The sequence below is a fragment of the Diospyros lotus genome, chromosome 8, assembly GCF_014633365.1.
Source record: "Diospyros lotus cultivar Yz01 chromosome 8, ASM1463336v1, whole genome shotgun sequence".
NCBI lineage: Eukaryota > Viridiplantae > Streptophyta > Magnoliopsida > Ericales > Ebenaceae > Diospyros > Diospyros lotus.
Genome location: NC_068345.1, coordinates 26,866,503 through 26,888,634, shown reverse-complemented (window position 1 = coordinate 26,888,634; position 22,132 = coordinate 26,866,503). Strand labels below are relative to the sequence as shown.

General features: G+C 38.6%; 2 protein-coding genes across 4 annotated transcripts in view; one reads left to right on the top strand and one right to left on the bottom strand.

Annotated features, from left to right (window-relative positions):
• LOC127807585 (transcription initiation factor TFIID subunit 4b-like) overlaps window positions 1-17,891 on the top strand; it is a 74,187-nt gene extending 56,296 nt beyond the window's left edge. For all 3 annotated transcript variants that reach the window (XM_052345568.1, XM_052345569.1, XM_052345570.1), the window contains one exon: window positions 17,510-17,891. In XM_052345568.1, the coding sequence (XP_052201528.1) occupies window positions 17,510-17,691 (182 nt within the window). In that variant the 3' untranslated portion in view covers window positions 17,692-17,891. The remainder of the gene's footprint in view (window positions 1-17,509) is intronic.
• A 1,722-nt stretch (window positions 17,892-19,613) lies between these two features.
• LOC127807995 (uncharacterized protein At2g23090-like) lies at window positions 19,614-21,775 on the bottom strand. Its single transcript, XM_052346284.1, has 3 exons — window positions 21,627-21,775; window positions 21,452-21,492; window positions 19,614-19,973 (listed from the first exon to the last, which is right to left on the bottom strand). The coding sequence occupies exons 1-3, from the start codon at window positions 21,697-21,699 to the stop codon at window positions 19,854-19,856; spliced, it is 234 nt and encodes a 77-aa protein (XP_052202244.1). The 5' UTR covers window positions 21,700-21,775; the 3' UTR covers window positions 19,614-19,853.
• Between the last annotated feature and the right edge of the window lie 357 nt (window positions 21,776-22,132).

The window sequence follows — 22,132 nt, the reverse complement described above, 5'->3', positions numbered from 1 at the left end:
CCTTTTCCACAGCTTGTATCGAAAACAATTGGGCCACCTGATTCAGCTTCTATTTAAGCATTTTTTGCAGCCTTTTCCCTGTTTTCATCTTGCAGGTTGTTGTCACAACCCTAGGGTTAGTTAGGGTTGTGATAGGAATTAGGGGAAGAAATCTGAATTGAAGGGAGGGGGAAATCAGTAGAAAGAGGGAGAGATATTGAGAGAAATGGGGGAGAAACAGGAGGAACGTGAGGGAGATTGGAGAGAGTCTTAGATAGAAATGAGAATTAAAAATTCATTCAAATCAAGCATTCATTCTCTCCTCTTACAATTGGCCTTTTTATAGGCATAGTTAGATGCTTAACTAATTTCTAACAATATCCTAACAGCACCCATGTACTTCTAACCACTTGTAAAATATCCCTAACTAACTATTATACTCTATTACAATAATCCCCTTTATTACTCCTAAGGTCATGACAGTTGCCCATTCCTTGCTCCCGGCTAAGGTCATCGGCTTACCTTCTTTCTCGAACTTCACCTCCATCTTGTTAAAATCAAAGCAAATTGGGCTGGCTTGCTTCATCCAATCCACGCCTAACACCACGTCGCACCCTCCCAATTTTAAGAGTCTCAAATCAGCCTCAAACCCTTCTCCTTGCATCTCCTAGTAAAACCCAGCACATGCTGATTTGCTTATGACTTTGCTTCCATTCGCTATAGTCACTGATAGTGCTTGTGTTGTAATCAGGGGACATTTCAATCTTCGGGTTGTTTCCTCGTCCAAAAAACTGTGGGTGCTCCCACTGTCAATAAGGATCATTAGCTTACTATCATCCACATTCCCTTCAACCTTGATGATCTTATTGTTAGTTAAGCCCTTTAGGGCATGCAAGGATATCTCTCCTCTGCCCTCTTCTTCTTCTCCTTGCTGGAGGGATTGTACCTCTTTTTCCTCTACTAACTCCTCCTCTTCTCCTTCTAGCAGTAGGAGTTGCTTCCGACATTAGTGATCGGGAAAGTACTTCTCCCCGCACTTGAAACACAGATTGTCCTATCTCCTCTGTTCTATGGTCCTCCCATATTGGGTAAACGATGCTGGTAGTGCCAAATTCTTCCCCCCCTGGTGACCCTCTACTCGTCTCCTTACCATAATTCCTCCCTAGGGGCAGGCTTCCTTGAGCAACTCCCTTCGCCACAATCCTTTGTTTCCTTGTTAGTGCCTTCACCATTTGCTCGTGGAGCCTACCACTATTAGCCGCATGTTTTAGAGTTCTAGGGCGGAGTCCTTCACCATTGGCCTTAGCTCCTTGTTCAAGCCACTTATGAAGCTTGAAACGAAGTAAGCCTCCGTCAAGTATGTATGGGTTGTGATTGAGCATTAAAGCCTTGAGTTCCTCAAACCGTAGTTGGTAGTCCATCACTGACCCTACATGTTTAAGCTTGTTGAACTCCTCTACCACATCAGATAGGCCTCGATCCCCAAACCTCTCGCACAACTCCTCCGCGAATTCCTCCCACCTACACTCTCCTCTGACTTTGGACCACCCTTGGTACCATGCATCACCAGCGTCATTAAGGTACGTTGCTGCCACAATCACCTTCTGTCTCTTGGCCACTCTATACCATTCAAACGCCCGTTTGCACCTTCTAATCCACCAGTGAGGGCTGAGGCCGTCAAATAGCGGAATTTCCAATCATGGTAGGGGTATACCTGGTTGGTTATGACCAGCCTGAGTCTCTGGTTGCCTTCTCCATCCCAATTTAGCACTCTCCTCGTCGCCTTCAGAGGTTTCCAGGTGGCCTCTGATTCATTCCTTGTTCTTGCACCACCGGTCCCATTTGTCCAGGAAGTATGGGATCCGCTCTTTCCCTTGGGGGAAACTCAGGCGAGAGGTTCATCTGTTCCTGCCTTGCAAACATCACTACGAACGTCTGCATTTGCTCCCTTAGCTGGACTCCCAAATCATCGTGGATTTGTGCGACCGCTGCCTCTAATTTTCGATCAACTGCTAGAATAGCCTCATGATTCCAGGTTGGTCCCCAATTCCAACTGATCCACTCTATTCTAGAGATCGCTCGCCATGGATCCAATCTGTTGCACCCTGAGTCTCCAAGCTCTTCATTCTCGTTCCTTCGGCCATCACTGATTACTCCAAACTCCCACAACCCAAGCATTGCTCTGAATTGACAACTAGAACCGGAAATTCGAGAGAATTCCCCGAAAAATGAGAACGGTTAGATTGAGAAAGAGATCAGAAAGATGAGAGAGAGAGAGAGAGAGAGAGAACAAAAAGTTGGAGAGAAATGTAGAGAATTGTGTATTCAATATCTGGATGCTTCTCGCTGTGGGATGGGTTTCAATTTATACCATTCCCCGCATACAAGTGGTCTTTCGCACCCAAAGGCTAATTACTAATAGCCTAACTACCTTATGTTATTTACTTTCTACTACTCTTCCACTTGCATCGTTACATTTTACTTAAGTGCCCTCCTAGTATGTAATAGAAAGCTTCCAGGTTTTGGTTGGTTGAATTGCTTCATCAGACTAAAGTTTTGGTGCTGTGCCATGTTTCAGTCAACTGCATGAGCTTGTGGTCAACTGAGCTAAGGCATTTTATGAAAAATTTTCACTTTTAGTTACATAACTTTGTGAAGCCTTAGCCCAATCACTTAAGACCAATTATAAGTCAGTTTACACAATATTCCAATGGTCTTTTGTGGAAACCTTGGTTTGATAATGTTGATTTTGGAAGGTTTTTCAAACTATTGAGCATCATCTATTTAGAGTCTTATTTTCATAATCTTATCATCATTTCTTCTTCAAACTGATACTAACTTCAATTCTTCTACTTAATTTATTTAAGCAACTGAAGGATCTGTTATCATCAAAATCCATGAGATGGGCCTTAGCGGAAAAAAATATATATATATCTATGGGATGGGTGACTCCTTTGGAAGTCCTTGTGTTGCTGCCCTTTTTGAACTTGGCAAAAAAATAAATTTAGTGGCATGTGTCATTGAGCTAACAATCACAAGAAATATATAAGAAAGACACTTTTTATTGACTTAAAAGCTCTTTTCTGCCGGCCCATAACACAGCCAAAGAGGCCATAATTCCTCTAGCTGCTGGAGTCATCCTGTCTCCATTGCACAGACGATTTATTATTTCGTTTTTCTGGACTTCTTACCACAACAACAGCTAATATGTATCTCTAGTTAGGGGAGCTATCCTTGCTGTTTGTTGAGAACCTAGAGTGGCATCTTTAGCTGTTAAGAGTCACCTTAATGCTATTGCAATGGTTGTGTATTGTTAGAGATCAACGAGATATGCTATGGTGGATTCTTTCCTATTCTTTATTCTTTCATATGTTACTGATTGATTGATTGTTGTTTCTGTTTATAGTTTATTTCCTTGTATATTTCAGTAGATTATTCTTGTAAGATCTTTCCTTTACTGTATATAATCTCCTAAGGTAGATTAAGAATCTTTTCTAGTCTTCTCTATTAAGTTGTTGCCTAATTAGCTTGTTAGACATGTATATATGTAATCCCTACGATTGGAATAGAGCAAGAGATTGGATTATTCTTCACTCTTGTTAACATGGTATCAGAGCCTTAGGGTTCTATATGCATTCCAATCGTTTTTTCCTAGCTGTTTGAAATCAAAATTATCTTTGATTCAAGTTCTATCGCTCTCGGTTCTTTGATAACCGAATCATCCTTTGTTCCACTCCTCTCTTATAACTTAAAGCCATGACGGAAACCGGTGAATCTGGAAGTACCAACGAGGTCCCTTTCTCGGGTAGTTCCAGTAATGGGGGAGTCATTGGTGGTGAGTTGCAGAACATTCAAGCTGCTTATCATTTGAATGGAAAAAACTACCTTAAGTGGTCCAGCTTATTATGACGTTTCTGAAGGGCAAAGGGAAGCTAAGTCACTTCATTGGAACTAGTCCGAAGGAGAGTGATCCGGCATACACTTTGTGAGATGAAGAAGACTCGTTGATAATGTCTTGGCTTTGGAATTCAATGGTTCCATAAATCAGTGACACAATGATATTTCTATCCACTGCCAAAGAGATTTGGGAGGCTGTAAAGATCACCTACTCTAAGGTAAATGATGCTGCCCAGATTTATGAAATTAGGACTAAAGTAACTGCCACAAAACAAGGGACTTGGAAAGTGACCGAGTATGCAAACTTGTTGCAAAACTTGTGGCAGAAGTTGGATCACTATCAGTGCATCCAAATGAAGTGTAGTGAGGATGCTGCTATTCATAAGAAGTGTGTGGAGAAGGAGAGAACTTATGATTTTCTGGCAGGCCTGCATGATGCAGTGAGGGTTCAAATTCTTGGTAAACCTAAGTTACCTTCATTAAAGGAAGCAATCTCAATAGTAAGGGCAAAGGGAAGGTAGAAGAGGAGTAATGCTGGAAGAACAGCTGATGGAAAACTCAGCCTTATTGACTCTAAAGGGTTATGGTCAAGAGAGGATAGCAAGGGTGGAAATGAAGAATCTTGATCTGGCAAAAAACTACAAATAGGGACAACCTATGGTGTATCTACTGCAAGAAGCCCAAGCATACAATTGACAAATGCTGGAAACTTCACGGTAAACTAGCTAAAGGAGGACAATCAAAAGGGCAAGCATATGCAGCAAACAATCACCAAAATACAAAGAGGAGGCTGCAGATCAATCTGATCTGGTGGAATTAAAAAGGGAGGAGATAGAAAAGCTAAGAACCTTGCTGGGATCACTGGAGAAAGGCTCAGGTGGAAATGCAAGTTCATCAAACCTAGCATTTACAGGTATAACTTCTATCTCATTTAATTTATATGTTTCAGACAAGACCTTTGAACACTCTTGGATTCTTGACTCCAGAGCAACTGACCATATGACACCGTCTTCTACCAAGTTTTTGTCCTATAAACCATGTCCTAGTACCAAGAAAGTTGTTTTAGCCAATGGATCCTTAACCATAGTAGCAAGCCTAGGGGATATTTTCATTGGCAGTAACCTAATCCTAAGGGGTGTCTTGCATGTTCCCAAACTATGTACAAATCTGGTTTCCATTCAAAAGCTAACCCATGATGCTAATTGCCATGCCATCTTCTATCCTTCCTATTGTGAATTTCAGGAAAAGAAATCGAGGAAGATGATTGGGCGTGCTAGGGTAAAGAATGGCCTTTATCATCTAGAAGATCCTAGTGAAAAAAAATAAGAGGGGACAACGTTTTCCTACATCATTTTTAGCTAAATCTAATGAGGATGAACTTTAGCTTCATCATTTTCGTTTAGGGCATCCATCTTTTAGAGTTCTTCAAGTTATGTATCACTCTTTGTTCAAGGGACTAAAAGCTAAGAACTTTCAATGTGATGTATGTAAATTTGCTAAACACGAGGGTTTCTTTTCCCCTCAATAATAATAAGAGTTCTCATCCATTTGATTTGATCCATAGTGACATATGGGGTCCCTCACAATTTTCAAATTTATCCGGAACTAAATGGTTTGTTATATTTGTTGATGATTGCACATGAGTAACTTGGATTTACCTTTTAAAGTCCAAATCAGAAGTATGCAACATCTTTCCTAATTTTTGTAATATGAATAAAAATCAGTTTGGGATTAGAATTAAGAGAGTAAGGACAGACAATGCTAAGGACTTCTTAATCAAACTTTGTCTAATTTCTTCAAAATAAGGGTATAATTCAGGAATCTTCATGTGTTTATACCCCCCAACGAAATGGGTAGTTGAGAGGAAAAATAGTTATGTTCTAGCTGTCACAAGAGCCTTGCTATTCTACAATAATATCCCTAAATATTATTGGGGAGAAGCAGCCTTAACAGCAACCTATCTTATTAATAGGCTCCCTTCTAGAAGTCTCAATTCAATCAGCCCAATTCAACTCCTATCAATTTTTTTTCCAAATTTCATGCCCTCCAATGGGATCAGTCCTAGAGTGTTTGAATGTATGGTTTTCGTTCATAACCACTCACCTCATAGTAGTAAACTAGATCCTAGAGCCCTTAAGTGCATCTTTGTTGGATATTCTCCCACTCAAAAGGGATATAAATGCTTTCATCCTCCATCCAAACGCTTCTTTGTTTCAGTTGATGTTAGTTTTGTGGAGGAACATTCATATTTCAATAACTCCTATCCTAAGGGGGAGACTAAATTTCTAGAAGAGTCCAATATGGATGTATCTCTTCCTATTCTTTATGAACATCCGTCAAAGGATTCCTTAAAGGATTCTCTAAATTTGATTCATAGGGAAACACACCAACCTTATTCTAGTCCACTAAAGGTGTATTTCATAAGAAAGACTATAATTCATAACCCTATGCATGTTGCATCATCAGAATCGAATCTGGACTCCTATAACCACAGTTCTGAACCTGTTCCTCTCCCAGTTCAGCCTATGTCACCTCCTAACCTAGCTACATCCGAATCTGAGCCACTTACTCATGTACAAGCTGCATCTATACCTGATGATTTGGATATTCCTATTACCCTTAGGAAAGGGACCCGAGCTTGCACTAAACATCCTCTCCATCTGTTTCTTACTTATTCTCACTTGTCTCCTGCCCATAAAAGTTTCTTAACTAGCCTTGATTCCATTCCTATACCAAAGACCTTGTCTAAGGCATTAAATAATGAGAATTGGAAGAATGCAATGATGGTTGAGATGGCAGCCCTTGAAAAGAACCAAACTTGGAAGTTGGTTAACTTGCCTAAAGGAAAAAGAGCAGTAGGATGTAAGTGGGTGTTTACTGTAAAATATAAATCTGATGGGACTTTAAAAAGGTACAAAGCAAGGCTAGTGGCTAAAGGGTATACCCAAACATATGGGGTAGACTACCTAGATACCTTTGCTCCTATAGCAAAGATAAACAGTGTTTGAGTATTGCTATCATTGGCAGTCATGTATGACTGGCCTTTACATCAATTTGATGTAAAGAATGCTTTTTTAAATGGGGAGTTGAAGGAAGAAATTTACATGGACATTCCACCAGGGTTTGAAGTGAAAGCAATAGGGGAGACTGTTGTATGTAGGCTGAAAAAGGCCCTCTATGGGCGGAAACAATCTCCTAGAGCCTGCTTTGGGAGATTTGCGAAGGTTATGCTTGAGTTAGGCTATAAGTAAAGTCAAGGTGATCATACCTTATTTATTTCTCATTCAGTTTTAGGAAAAATAACAGCATTGTTGGTGTATGTTAATGACATTATAGTGACTGGGGATGACAAAGAAGGTATAGATCGTTTAAGAGGTTGTTTAGCAAAAGAATTTGAGATTAAGGAGTTAGGGAAGTTGAAATACTTTCTGGGAATTGAAGTGGCTCGATCTAAAGAGGGGATATTCATTTCCCAGTATAAATATGTGCTGGACCTTTTGGTTGAAACTAGAATGCTTGGTAGTAAGACAATTGAGACACCCATAGAACCAAACCATAGGATCGGGATTGATACTGAAGCAGAGGCAGTGGATAGAGGCTCATATCAACGACTAGTAGGGAGACTCATTTATTTGTCTCGCACTCGACCAGACATCGCCTATGCTGTAAATGTAGCTAGCCAATTTATGCATGATCCTAGAGATAGTCACCTTAAAGCTGTCCACATAATACTACACTATCTTAAGGGGTCTCCTAGTAAAGGTGTTTTATTCAAAAAGGGCAACAACCTGTCACTAGAAGTGTTCATCGATGCTAATTACGCTGGGTCACTTATGGATAGGAGATCCACCTCGAGCTATTGTACCTTCTTGGGTGGGAATCTTATTACTTGGCAGAGTAAAAAACAAAGTGTGGTGGTACGGTCAAGTGCCGAGACTGAGTTTAGATCAATGGCTTTAGGTATTTGTGAATTCCTATGGCTAAAAATTCTCTTGACATATTTGGAAGTTCAATGGACCGTGCCTATGCGCCTTTATTGTGACAACAAATCTACCATTTGCATAGCTCATAACCCGGTCTAGCATGATAGGACCAAGCATGTTGAGGTAGATAGGCATTTCATCAAGGAAAAGCTTGAAAGTGGCCTAATTTGTACTCCTTATGTTCCTACCAGCAGACAACTAGCGAATGTTCTCACTAAAGGTTGACCGTGTCCATGTTTCCACAAAATATTGAGCAAGATGGGAATGCATGATATCCATTCACCATCTTGAGGGGGAGTGTTAGAGATCAACTAGATATGCTATGGTGGATTCTTTCCTATTCTTTATTCTTTCATGTTACTGATTGATTGATTATTTTTCCTATTTATAGTTTATTTCCTTGTATATTTTAGTAGATTATTCTTGTAAGATATTTCTTTTATTGTATATAATTTCCTAAGGTAGATTAGGAATATTCTCTAATCTTCTTTATTAGGCCATTGCCTAATTAGCTTGTTAGACATGTATATATGCAATCCCTACGATTGGAATAGAGCAAGAGATTGGATTATTCTTTACTCTTGTTAACACGTATCTTTTCCTAGACTTCATCTAATATGGCCCCTTTATGCTTACAAGATACAAGACAAAACAACATTTTTTCTCAATCATTTCACAAATTTTTTACAAAATTTCCTTTTTCAAATATATTTCTAGAAAAATTCTTCTAGTAACAAAAGCTTTATTGAAAAATATTTTCTTTATATGTAATAAAACAAATTTGTACTCAATCTCAAGGTAAAAATTGTTGATTTTGGACAAAAAAAACTCCTCACTTTATTATTTGGATTGGACAAATTTATACGCAAATGGTAACTGCTCATATGATGACAGTTACACACAGAAAAAACTGCCACTTAGGTAGTGTTTGTTAAAATAAGTAAGATAAAATTGTATCAAGATAAGATTGTAATATTTTCCGGACCAAGATATGGAGTGGTCAAGATAAGCTTCGGAAGCATTCCAAGATTTTTATCAAATTGTTTATTAAATATTTTGGAATGTACTAGAAAACATATGCGTCATTTTTTCTTATCTTTAAGGTCCAAGATAAGCATATCTAGAAAATGTCTTATAAGAAATCACATGACTTCTTTTTCAAAGGTCGCTAGATAAGTTTAATAAACACATTAGAAATGATAAAAGTCTGGAAGGTTTTCCATATCTTACCTTTTCGGGTCTATATCTCGATTAACAAACACTACCTTAGAAAATAAATAATTAAATAATGAATGAAAAAATTGTCCATATAATTTGCCTAACTACCTATCTCTATTTCTTGTACACGACTTTCTACACACCCCCTCAAGCTAGACTGTAAATAATAAAGAAGCTTAGCTTGGATCTTCATATCTTCAAACTGAGTTTTCGGTAGATCCTTGTCCATCTTCAATTTTTCTTTATGAAGTGTCTGTCTATTTAGATCACTTTGAACATGTTGAGGTGTTGCCAATATCTATTTAGACGACTAAGATATTGGGTAACAAAGAGGTCTTACTTAACAACACCTCTACTATGTCCTCAATGTCAGAATACATCTCCTTTGCGGCATCTTAGACTCCTTGTGCCGTCTCATGGAGGATGAAATTTACTTTGACTTGATGTGTCTTTAGGATTGGAATATTTCTCCTTTGTGTCATTATCTTGTGCCATCTTGTGGAGGAAGAAATTTTCTATCAAGGGCCTTTTATGAGAGGCAAACACTATTCTCTTTTACTATTGTAGCTTTTGACGACCTCAGTTATAACCACACTATGCTTTTTCACGTGATCAAACAATAACCCTTACAATACTTTTTACACTTGGCTAGAAGCAATAACCTGTACAATGTTTTTTTGTACTTGGGATGAAGCAATAACCCTTATAATGCTTTTTTACACTTGGGCTAAAGCAACAATCTCCAGAAAAATAAAGATAACTTGCCATACCCGTTGTTTAACTCATCCGTGACAGGCAGATTTTTTTTTAAAATCTCTAAGGTTTTCTTAGCTGAGTCCATGCCAATCACCTTCTTAGGATATTTGGTGAGGCTGGCGACAAGGCAGTTATTGTAGGGGCGATTGTGAGTGCTGTCATTGAATGACTACCTGATGACGACCTTTTGGTGGGTGAATTGGCCTTCTTTGGTGCGATTGTCAGCCTTCTCCGTGAGTCTGCTTGCGACCAACATCTACCATCTTCGATGCCAGAGTGCGACTCTGTGCTGTATCTTTTCATCTTCTCCAATGACTATGATGGTTGTCCGATTTTTGTGCTACAAACCCTTTTGTCTTTCTCGTCGATCTCTATTCTACAACCATTCGCTTTCTCCGACCCAGTTTTGTGACTGTGGTCAGGTATCCCTTCAATGGCAACAGTTGTGATTGCGGTTAAGGGCAATGACGGCGACAACGGTTGCGGTTATGGCGAACCAAGTTAAAGGAGATAACCAGAGATGAAAGAGATGGGCAGTGGCTGACGATGGCAAAGAACTTCACCATCTTTGCCTCTCTCTCTCCCCCTTTGAACTCTCCATCTCACTGCTCTAATACCATGTTGATTTGGACCGAAAAACTCTTCACTCTATTATTGGGATTAGACAAATTTATACACAGAGTAATTGCTCATATGTTGGCAATTATACATAGAAAAACTACCAATTAGAAAATAAATAATTGTATAATGAATTAAAAACTGTCCTTATAGTTTGTTTAACTACCTAACTGTCTCTATTTCTTGTACACAATTTTCTACAAAAATCTTCACAAAAATTATGCATGAGAATAATTTTACAGAAGATGTATTACATAGCTACTCACCTGGAAGATACATGTTAATTAACATCATGTTAATAAAAGTCTAATATTTAAAGGTTTGTCCTAAAATAGAATTTAAGAGTTTGAGTTGGATTATCGTAGAATTGCTACAAAAAAGTTTTGTGAAAATCCACCTACGTTTGGAGTCTTATCCCCATTTAAACAACCCAAAGATTCTATAACTTATTCTTCAGAAGAATGTATTTCAAGCCTTTCTTCTACTCCCCATGTAGATTTACAAGTCAAACTTGAAGGAATAGGTCTTAATCCTCCATTGTAGGGATGACTATAATAATCAATGACAGCATGGAAAATCTCCTCCTGACTATCAACTTCCACACTTTTCCTTTTTTAGTATGATCTGAATGATGCTCCCTTACAACTTTTGCCCCATCATGCTATCATTTTGGTGGGCATGCCATAGTACCACTGATGTCCCTTTCATCCTCGTCTTTGTCCTTCTTATCCACCATGCTTTCTTTGTTTCTAATGAATTGGCTTATTGTTGTTTGGTTGTGTTTGGATTCAGAATATTAAAGACTTGAGAGTTTGGTGATTGCAAAATCAGAGACTAATGTAAGATTATATGAATAGTAGAAGATCTTTTGAAATCAGGGAAGAGCAAGGTTTTTCCTCCCTGATTAAGGAGGGAAAGGGCATGAGATGATGCATTGCCTCTCTGGAGGTTTTGCGGGTTTGGAATACCCTAAATATCCTCTCTTCCAAAAATAGAAGAGATGAGTATGGAAATGTTAGATCCTAGATTTGACAAGGGAATCCTCTGTTATTTGAGAGAGAATTAGGCAAGAATTTGAGAGGGATGGGTGAGAATTAGAAAAATGAGGGGCAAAATCAAAGAGAAGAGAGAGAGAATTGAGGAGGGAAATGGATTGATTCAATATTATTTCCGTGAGTTTCAACTGGCTGGGTTAGTTCTTTTTATACTGCCTCAGCTTGGATTTGGCGCCAAAAATAGTTTCCAAATCTTTCTAGAATCAGTACAACTTGCATTACTGGAACATTCCTCCAGTATGCTAATTTCCCTCTACAAAATAAAAGCATAGCTACAAAATAAAGGCATAGTAGCCCAAGTATGTGACAACTTTCCCCTCCATTAGTTATTTCTTGTCCTCAAGAAATGTGTAGCAAGCTAGTCGAGTTGGGAAACTACCTCAGTAGGTCTAGCAGGTATTCCCAAGTGTTGTTGTTCGAATGAAGTGAGGACCATTTGACCAACACTTGAGTGATAAGAGCTCCTTGCTTGTAGATGATACTTTTGTCCAGGATGGCAATAAGGGTGATTGGTTCTGCTTCTTCCCTGAGATTAGGAGGAAGGGATGGGCTGGCCACTTGTGTTCCAACTCCTTTCTTGAGTAGGGAGACGTGGAATACCAGGTGTATTTGAGATCCCTTTGGTAATTGCAAATGATAGGCCACTTGTCCTACTTGTGCAAGCACTGGAAATGGTCCATAAAACATGGGGCTCAACTTAGACATTGGTTATCAAGAGAGAGCTCTAAGGTGTGGGTGGCTTAGCTTCAAATACACTTCCTCTCCTTTTATAAATTCCCTTTCACTATGCCTCCTATTGGTCATTTGTTTCATCTTGTTTTGTGCCTTAGCCAACTCCGTCTTCAGTAGTGTTAGGATTTCTTGTCTTTGCTTCATGTATGCCCAAACAGCTGCCACTGTAGTTTGTTCCCCCATAGGTGGTAGGAGGGCTGGTTTGTACCCTTATAAGGCTTCAAAGGGGGTCATTTTGATTAAGCTATGGTGGCAACAATTATACCACCATTGAGCTATAGAAAATCACTTGTGCTACCCCTTTGGTTGTAGAAAACATAGGCATCTTAGGTAAGATTTTAGGCATTGGTTGACCCTCTTAGACTACTCATCTATCTCTGGATAGTAGGCAGTGGACATATCTAGCTTAGTACCCATGGACCTTAGCAATTCCCTCCAAAACAAAGTAGTAAGTACCTTATCTCTGTTGGATATAATGGACTGTGGAACTCCAAGCAACTTCGCCACATTGTCCAAGAAAACTCTGGCAACATCTTGAGTTGTAAAAGGATGGGATAAACTAAGGAAGTGACTGAATTTTGTAAATTGATCGACCACCACCAAAATGTAGTCTCTTCCCTCAAACCTTGGTAACCCCTCAATGAAATCCATAGTCACATTAGTCCAAGCCTTCTCTAGAATGGCTAAGTGTTGCAGTAGGCCTGGTTGAGCCACTGTCTCATGCTTACACCTCTTACAAACATCACAGTTCATCACATATTGAGGGAAATCAGAATGAAACTTTCTCGTATATTGAATGTACACGGTTACATCTTCTTATAGAGGAAAAAAGATACAACATAAGGAAACTAATCTAATTACAATAAAGGAAGGAAACAAAAAAGGAAAGATACATATGAACATACTTAGGAAAGTTTCCTAAATCTGAATTAGGAAATATCTTATTTCAGATTTGGAAACTTCTAAAGATCTTTTCCTTGTCATATCTTCGTCAACCAACACATATTCCATCACAAACTTTTTAAGCTGCCACCAATAGAAAATTTGTTTAACCTTCTGATGTGCGTTCTGTATATTGGAGTGTCCCCCCAGTGGGGGTCCATGCAATGACTGAAGAATTTGATTCTTTAGTGCCTCGCACTCCCCAATCATCAACCTACCTTTGTACCTTATCAACCCATTGGTGATAGCATAGCCCGGCCTACTATCTCCATTAATGCTAAGTTGCTCTAGTAGTTCCCTTGCCCATGTCCCTTTTTGATAGCTCTCGGCCACTTCTTGGAACCAATTAGGGACTATTGTTGTGATAGCAACTATCATACTCTCCTCTTGGCAACGAGATAAGACATCTGCAACCACATTTTCCTTTCCCCTTCTGAGTTGTATTACATAGTCCAACCCCATCAATTTAGCCATACCCTTCTTCTGTAGGTGTGAATGTAGCTTCTGTTGTAATAGAAATTTGAGGCTCTCATGGTCGATTTTGATAATGAACCACCCTCCCTCTAAGTAGTGCCTCCATTTATTTATAGCCATTAGTACTGCCAAAAGCTCCTTGTCATAAATGCTGAGCCCTTGATGCCTTAGAGCTAGGGCCTAGCTAAGAAAAGCTAAGGGTCTTCCCTCCTGAGATAAGACTGCTCCTATTCCCAAATTACTTGCATAAGTCTCTAGTGTGAAGGGCTTGATGAAATTCGGCAGCCCAAGCACCAGCACCTGACTCATGGCTTTCTTGAGTTACTCAAATGCCTCCCCTGCCCTCTGATCCCATCGAAATCTATCCTTTTTCAACTGTTCAGTTAATGGTTTACTGATCAGCCCATAATTTCTTACAAATTTTTTGTAGTACCCAGTAAGCCCCAAGAACCCCCTTAGTGCTCTAATGTTAGTGGGCTTTAGCCATGCCGTTATTGCCCCAATTTTCTTAGGATCAGTGCTAATTCTCGCCTTGGATATAATTTGTCAATCTAAGTCTGTGCAAAGGCACACTTAGACCTCTTGAGGTATAATCGGTTGAATCGTAGGACCTCAAAAGTAGTCCTAAGATGCTCTAGGTGTTGGTTGAAAGAGGATTTGTATATTAAGATGTCATCAAAATAGACCAGCACATATTTCCTGAGGTAGGGTTCAAAAATATGCTTCATAAGGGCTTGAAATGTAGCAGGGGTGTTAGTAAGGCCGAAAGACATAACATTAAATTCATAATGGCCATGTTGTGTTCTAAAAGCAATCTTTGAAATGTCAGATGGGTTCATTCTTATCCGATGGTAGCCTGATCGTAGGTCTAATTTAGAGAAGATAGAGGCATGTTTGAGTTCATCAAGTAGGTCTTCAATAATAGGTATTGGAAATTTATCCTTAATGGTAATGGCGTTTAGTTATCTCTAATCAACACAAAAACGCCATGTGCCATCTTTCCAAAAGGACGAGGGAAGCAAAAGGGCTTCGGCTGGGCCTGATCACTAATTGGGACAGCGTGTCCCTAACCAGTTTTTCAATCTCAGTTTTAAGTTTGGGAGGGTATCTGTAAGATCTTATATTGACTGGTTCAGTATTTGGTCAAAGGGGTATAGAGTGGTCTAATGGTCTCTCGAGTGGAAGAGACTTAGGCTCTAGAAAAAGGTCCTGATATTCAACCAGTAATAGATCAAGTAGGGCCAGTTCATGTACCTGCCATGTAGCTTGAGGCTGCCTATGGCTAGATGTTGAGTTATTCCCTTCTGATTCTCCATAGGTTTTCCATTCCTCCTTAGTTTCAATTGAGAATAGTTGTGCCACTTAGGACATTTTCTTCCAAAACAGCAGCTGCAACCTCTTTCCTTTGATCAATTTGCAAGTCCCTATCTCTATATTCCCTTAGAGAACCACTCTCCTTCCCTCTTTTCCAAGGGACACTTCCATCTTATTAAAATCAAAATTGAATGGACTCACTCCCTTCATCCAATCTACCCCCAGTACTATGTGACATCCCCAAGTTTCAGGAGTCTCAAACCAGCTTCAAAAAGTTCTCCCTGCATTTCCCAACAAAATCTCAAGCAAGCAGACTTACTTATCACCTTGTTCCCTTTAGCCATAATCATTGATAATGGCCGAGTGTTGGACAATTGGCACTTCATCTTCTTGGCGGTCCTCACATCAATGAAACTATGGGTACTCTCACTGTCGATCAAAACCATTAGGGTGCTTTCTTGTACCCTCCCTTCCACCTTAATTATTTTGCTACTAGCTATCCCTTTGATGGCATGTAATGATATCGCTCCATTGTCCTCTTCCCCCAATTCATCCACTAATGCCAGGCCTTCCTCTTCTTCCTCCTCTTATCCTTTTAACAGCAACAACTTCTTCCTACATTGATGCCCTAGTGAGTATTTATCACCACATTTAAAACACAACCCCACCTATCTCCTTTGTTCTATGAGCTTGTCTCTTGGCTGTAAGGCTAGGGTAGATGTTGGGGCTACTTGATATCTGACCCCTGCTCCGACCTTTAGCGGTTCCCTCTCTTGTAACCTCCCACCATTTTGTATTACGCCTTGAGTTCCTCCTTTACTCTGCCCCCTTTGTTTCCTCATCAATGCCTCAATTGTTAACTCCTGGAACCACATTTCCCCAACATCATTGAGGTAGGCTGATTTCAAGGCCACCCTCTGATTGTTTGCCACATAGTGGATCCCAAACAATTTTTCACAATGCCTTATCCACCATCGAGGTTTCTGTCCCTCGAACACAGGCAATTCAAGTTTCGGTACCGAAAAACCAGAATGGTGTGGAAGAGTTGGGATCTCTTGCCTCCTTTCCAACACATTCTCTCCCATAGTAGTCGGATCTACTTTGAACTCTGATGATTCGAGATTTCAGTTGTTGGTTCCAATTTTGGGTAGAATTGGTTCCAACCGATCCTTAGGAGGGAAATTAGGTGAAATTCTTACTAGATGTTGACCGAAGAACATAAGCATGAATTGTTACAATTGATTGCATAGCAAATTGCCTTGCTCCTGCATCTCCTCCCTGATGTGATTGTGCATATCTCCTCGAAGCTTCTTCGCAACCACCTCCAACTTCCGATCCACCACAAAGCCAATCTTCTCCTCCACCGTCTCCACACAGTTCTGAATTTCCACCATTGATGTTGTCACTTGCTGTAGTTGTGTCTCCATTTGCCTTATTCTGGTATCGCCAGCCATGGTTTGATCATTTCAAGATCGCCGACCAGGAACTTGCTCTGATACCACGATGTCAGATCCTAGATCTGATAGGGGAATTCTCTGCCATTTGAGAGAGAATTAGGAGGGAATTTGAGAGGGAAGGGTGAGAATTAGAGAAGTGAGGGGAAAAATCATAGAGAAGAGGGGGAGAGAGAGAGAATTGAGGGAAATGAACTGATTCAATATTATTTCCGTGAGTTTAAAATGGCTGGGTCAGTTCTTTTCATACTGCCTCAGCTTGGATTTGGTGCCAAAAACGGTTGCCAAATCTTTCTAGAATCACTACAACTTGCATTACTAGAACATTCCTCCAGTAAGCTACTTTCCCTCTACAAAATAAAAGCATAGCTACAAAATAAAGGCATAGCAGCCTAAGTACGTGACATGAAAGTGAAAGGGAATCCCCTTGGTTTGAGAACCAAAAAAGGCTTTATCCATGTGTGGTAAATGTTGGCGAATGGTTGGGAGGTTATCACAAAAACTTGGAGGAGCTTTGTTCTTCTGAAGAAACCTCACGTCATAGATAATCTTTCTCCAGGCGGCTAGCTTTGGCTGTTGGCCTATGGAGCCAATCAAGAATAAAGCTGAAGCCTGAAGGGAAAAAACACTTCAATGTGGAACTTGACAAGGAATCTTGTGAAACTGCTTGGGACTTACTGAAGAATTACCTGTTTAGGAGGCTGGAAGGGTGGGGAATTACTCCGATGGTGGAAGGTTGGAAGTTACTTCATTGCTCGGCCACCTTCAGATAAAAATTACTGTTGCACCTAAGTTGGCCATTTTTGTTTTTTATTTTTTTGGAGTGTTTTATTCATTGTGTGGTGTATCGCATGTTTTTCTTAGCTCAATATAATTGATGTTTGATGGCTGTGGATCTCCATTCTCCAGAATTTGCTTCTCTCATTAATGTTATTGATATATGCTGCGGCATGCAGATTTAGAATGTTATTGAATCATTGAACAAATTGAGTGACGTATGAAGCCTTTTGGTGTATTGTTTATTATATTCCTCGATGTCATTCTAAGCTAGCTAGCGTAATTGATAGTACCCATGTTTTCTTGATAGGTTGGAGTAGAAAATCATTCACAAGGAATCAAGATGTGGTGCTGCAAACTAAAATTGCACGCTTCATCTCAATTAAGGACGTGATTGCCGCCCTCGAAAGGGAACCCCAGATGTCAAGAACATCACTCATATATCGACTGTACGAAAAGGCAGGTGCAGGTGCCGGTGCCCGTGCGGAATAATTTTTTTGGAACAGATGATGAAGCTCGGCAGTCGGCTCAGCTCGGCTCAAAGTATATTGTGGTAGGCCTGTAAAAATCGAAAGACACTAATTTGCTTAATTCTTTCTGTTCATTTCATCATCTTCTTACTTGTTGTGTTGCGCTGTTCGTTCGTGCATCAATTGGGTTATTTTTAATAAAGTTGCAACACCACTTCGTCCCTTGGCTAGCTGGCTTCCATTGAATTCAACTCCATGATTCCATTTTTACAAATAGCAGGAGTATGATGCGAATGATGGATCGATCTTACTTACTAGTTCTGATTCTGACCACATGTTTGTGCAGTGCCATTGTCAGTACTTTTTTTCTAAATGTGCAAAAATATATTCTCAGAGCGCTCAGCTGCAGATCGATTACAACAGTGAATAATGGTGTCAAAAGTGTTTGCGTTTGGTGCATATTTAATTTAAGATAGAATCTGATTAATGCTGATTGCTGATGATAAAAAGAAGGGAAGCATTCAGCATCAGCTGTGAACTAGTTTTCCCAGAAAGATGTAAATGTATCAAGTCATAAGATTTGTTATTAATTAAGACTGGTTCCAATGCTATCCTTTTTCTTCTTCTTTTTTTAATCTTTTGACACACTTTATATGTTACGGGTTTTTAAGGGTGATGGTGATGGTGATAAGATTTATTTTATTTATTTATTATAGTTTGTATGTTTGGTTAGATAGGTATGACGTTTGTGTGGGTTCTAATAATTGATTCTCTAAGACTTTTTAGAGTTATTCCTGGATGAAGTTATGCCAGATTAGGGGTGGGGTTGCTTTAATGTAATTTTGTCAAATATCGTTAATTCTCAGTTGAGTGGGGGAAAGTGGGTGACTTGTCAATGCAAGAAATTTTTTAGCTTTTCTTTAATGGGAGATGGAAATTAGGTTGGTTTGAAGAATGGAGTGGATGGGATGGGATATCTTGGGGTATTTTTTTAAATCAATAAGCTTTGTGAGTTCATTCATGGTTCATATTTTTAAAGTTAAATCTGTTTGCTTGATTTGTGGGTGAGTTCCTTTTCATGAATTTTAAATAAAGATTTAAATTTCACCCAATTTATTATTAAAGAAAATTACTAATATTTATAACTGAAATGATTGAAATGATATTATTTCACTAGAAATTCATAATTGAATAATTAGAAATTAACTAACTCAATAATTGAGTCTACTTATGAATTATTTAAGCCCAGTTCACACCTACCCACCCTATTAATCCTTCGAGGTGAATTTAAAGTTTTATCAGTTTTGGAATTTATAAATAATTTAAAGAGCTTTAAATGAATAAACAATAGACTTTGAAAAATTTATGCATTGCCCTAATAAATTTTAATATTGTTCAAATGAGTTTAAAAGTCATATTTAAATTATATTTTAAAATTACAAAAAAAAAATATAAAATAATTTATACATTTAATAAACCACGCACAATATCACGTTATACAATACCTATTTATAGAGGACTAATTAATTTGGGCCAAAAAAATGATTTAATTAAAATATTTATTCGTAGAGGACGAACATATTGTCATGCTAGTGAATTAATATTACTGTGCAATACTAGTATTGGTGAAATATCTTTTAATTTTACAATTGAAAAGAGATTTTTTGTTTTACCATTGATATCTATTTTATTAAATATGCAAATATCAGATTTGGTGTACAAAATAAAACCTTGTTAAATTTTACTTATTCCTAATACGTAAGGTATTTTTTTGATTAAAAATTTATAAAAAAAAAAAACTAGAAAAAAGATGGGGACAGCATCAGTTCAGTCCAGTCCTGTCCTTTAAACTAGTCTGGTATTTGGCCCAACATCTTTTAAAATTTAATCTCGTTTTGATCAAGTTTAATATTGATCCATTTGGATCCGGCCCCAACAAACACCTTTACAAAGAAAGTTTATAAAATGTGCAAACCATTTCAGCAACCACCCATATATATATCACCGACAAGTTCACAGACAATATATATATATATATTATATTATATAGGCACATCCCACATTGACGTTGGGGCTAAGTGTTATATCTCCCTAGTATTTAACATTCCCAACAACAGCAGCAGCAGCTTTTATCACATTGAGAGAACAGAAAGGAAGTTAGGCGCAGCGCAGGTTGGCATCATATTATTCCTTGAGATGAGAGAAGCACGTGTAGAGATCGGCTTTGGGGTGTTTGGCCTCAGCGTGTTCCTTGCACTTCGCCTCCGAAGTGGTGCAAATGAACGTCTGCATGCATACTCTGCACTGCACGCACTCAGCAAACATCGAGCTTTTAGAATGACACAAGACACAGTAAACACACCGATTCTTGTCGACAACTAGCTGAAGCAGTCCAAGAAACAAGAATTACGACCATGGAAACAGTCCAATTCATCTGCCATTGTTATGTTATTTGGACACTTGACTTCACTGATTCATTTCTATAAATGGGCCTCGGCGAGTAGGGAAACAACTCAATCTTCCCAGTTGGTACGTTACAACAAAAAAGATTTTTCATGTCTAATTAAACTGCCTTTACTGAATTGAACCTTTCTTTTTGCTTCTCATAACTTGTTCACAACGCATTCATTAAATTCTTCCATCTAAACATCCTAAGATGATAAGAAGTTTACCATGGAGGCTAAAAGTTTGGAGGAGCGAGTGTAATTGGTAAGAGCATCCCGTCTAGAAGAAGGCCATGTGTTAAAAAACCGTGCCCATTTCCCTCACGTAGTCAGTGAGACAAACATGCTTGAAATAATAGTTCCCTACCTAGATATCATGCAAGGGATATCCAATTTACTAGTATCCTTCAACTAAGATTTAAGTATATTTCTATAACTCATCTAGGCCTCTTAAAGAAATGCACAACAAAATCTTTCAAAGGATTTTGTCTTTTTTCTTCTTTTATTTTCATAGATAAGATATGTGAAACACAATTAAAATAGTTTAATAATATTAATAGTGGTGGTATTACTTGCATATTTTTGTGTAGAAATGGTTGTGGGCAAGAGGGAAAAAAACTAGTAGTGATGTAGAACTAATTAACGATAACATTCATATTAGAAAACCTAGAAATACAATCAAACACATCTGAATAACATTAGTAGGATCAATGATCTACAACCAATATATTTTAAATCAATTTCACAAAGCCTAAATACTCGACGGGGAAAGAAGACTCATGTCAAAGAAAATTAATAAAAAGAGAACTCTTGTTCTAACACCAATTTCACAAAGCCTAAAAATGAAATCGACAAGTAAGAGTTAGAAATGAAGGAAAGACTTGGTAGCAATAGTAAGGGTGTCTTTTGTGACCCGAAGGGCACTGGTTTTAGTTGAAGAAATAGCCCTTTTTGCAAAATAAAGCAAGGGAGAGGCTGCATACACGTACACACACGAACCTCCCTCAACCATCGCAAGGGTGGGAAGTGATAGGAATGCCCCTCTTTTTTGAATCAGCCAAAATAAATTAGAACAATAATGCATTTTAAGATCAACTTCAAAATTTCAAATAGCCTAAAATGCGACGGACAAAGAAGAATCATGTCAAAATAATTAAAAATAGTACAACTGGCAAACGAAAATCAGGTTAATAGAATCAAACTACAGGGATAATGAGAGACTTCAACGACGACTAACCAGGGAGCAAGTCAAGCTAGTACAACAAACCAAATAGATCAATAGTCGTGACGTATATATCGGTTCAATAGTCCAAGTAGGTAGTAAAAACGTTAATCTACCTGGATATTCATAGCTTTCTTGTTGGATTCAAGCTGACTTCCTGCGCATACGAGATCAGTTCCTGAATTCACCTTTTCAGGCCCTAACTTGAACTTTGATCACCAGAAAAACACACAAAATAAAAAAAGAAGATGCGAATGAGAGGAGTGAAGAAGTAGAAAAAGAGTAGTTTACCCTTGGGGGCCTTCGTCTTCTCCAAGTGCTTAGCACGAGCCATCTTCGACTTCTGGCCATTACCTCCGCCCATTGCTTGCTTCTCTCTATACAGTGTTCTTCCGATTGCTCACCTTCCCACGATCGCTCTGATTATCCCTAATTTCACTTCTGCCTCCAATGCTGGAGCGACGTTCAGCTCGCAAAACTCACATGTACATATAGGCCGCGAAGCTCTTTTTTTATTTTTATTTTTTAAACGAATTCCGCTTTATTATAAAAGACTTGGATACAAGTATTATTTTTATATAAATATATCGTTTTTAAAAGTAGTCATGTAATAAACAGTAAAACATGAAATTGTAAATACAAATCTTTTTTATATTTTGTAACGTATCGAATGAGTCTCCTGTTTGCATAACATTCACTATTTATTAGGCACATGCAGACTATTTTTGTAAGTAAAGAAAGCCTCTCAAGTATAAATAAAAGTTAAAATATGATGAAATGATTATTCTCATCGTTTC

Bases quoted from the DNA above. Each gene is read 5' to 3' on its own strand.
- LOC127807995 (XM_052346284.1), bottom strand. From the start codon at position 21,699: ATGGGCGGAGGTAATGGCCAGAAGTCGAAGATGGCTCGTGCTAAGCAC. The intron at 21,493-21,626 runs GTAAACTACTCT...TCGTATGCGCAG, and splicing joins GAAGACGAAGGCCCCCAAGG to GAAGTCAGCTTGAATCCAAC. The intron at 19,974-21,451 runs GTAGATTAACGT...GAGTGCGTGCAG, and splicing joins AGAAAGCTATGAATATCCAG to TGCAGAGTATGCATGCAGAC.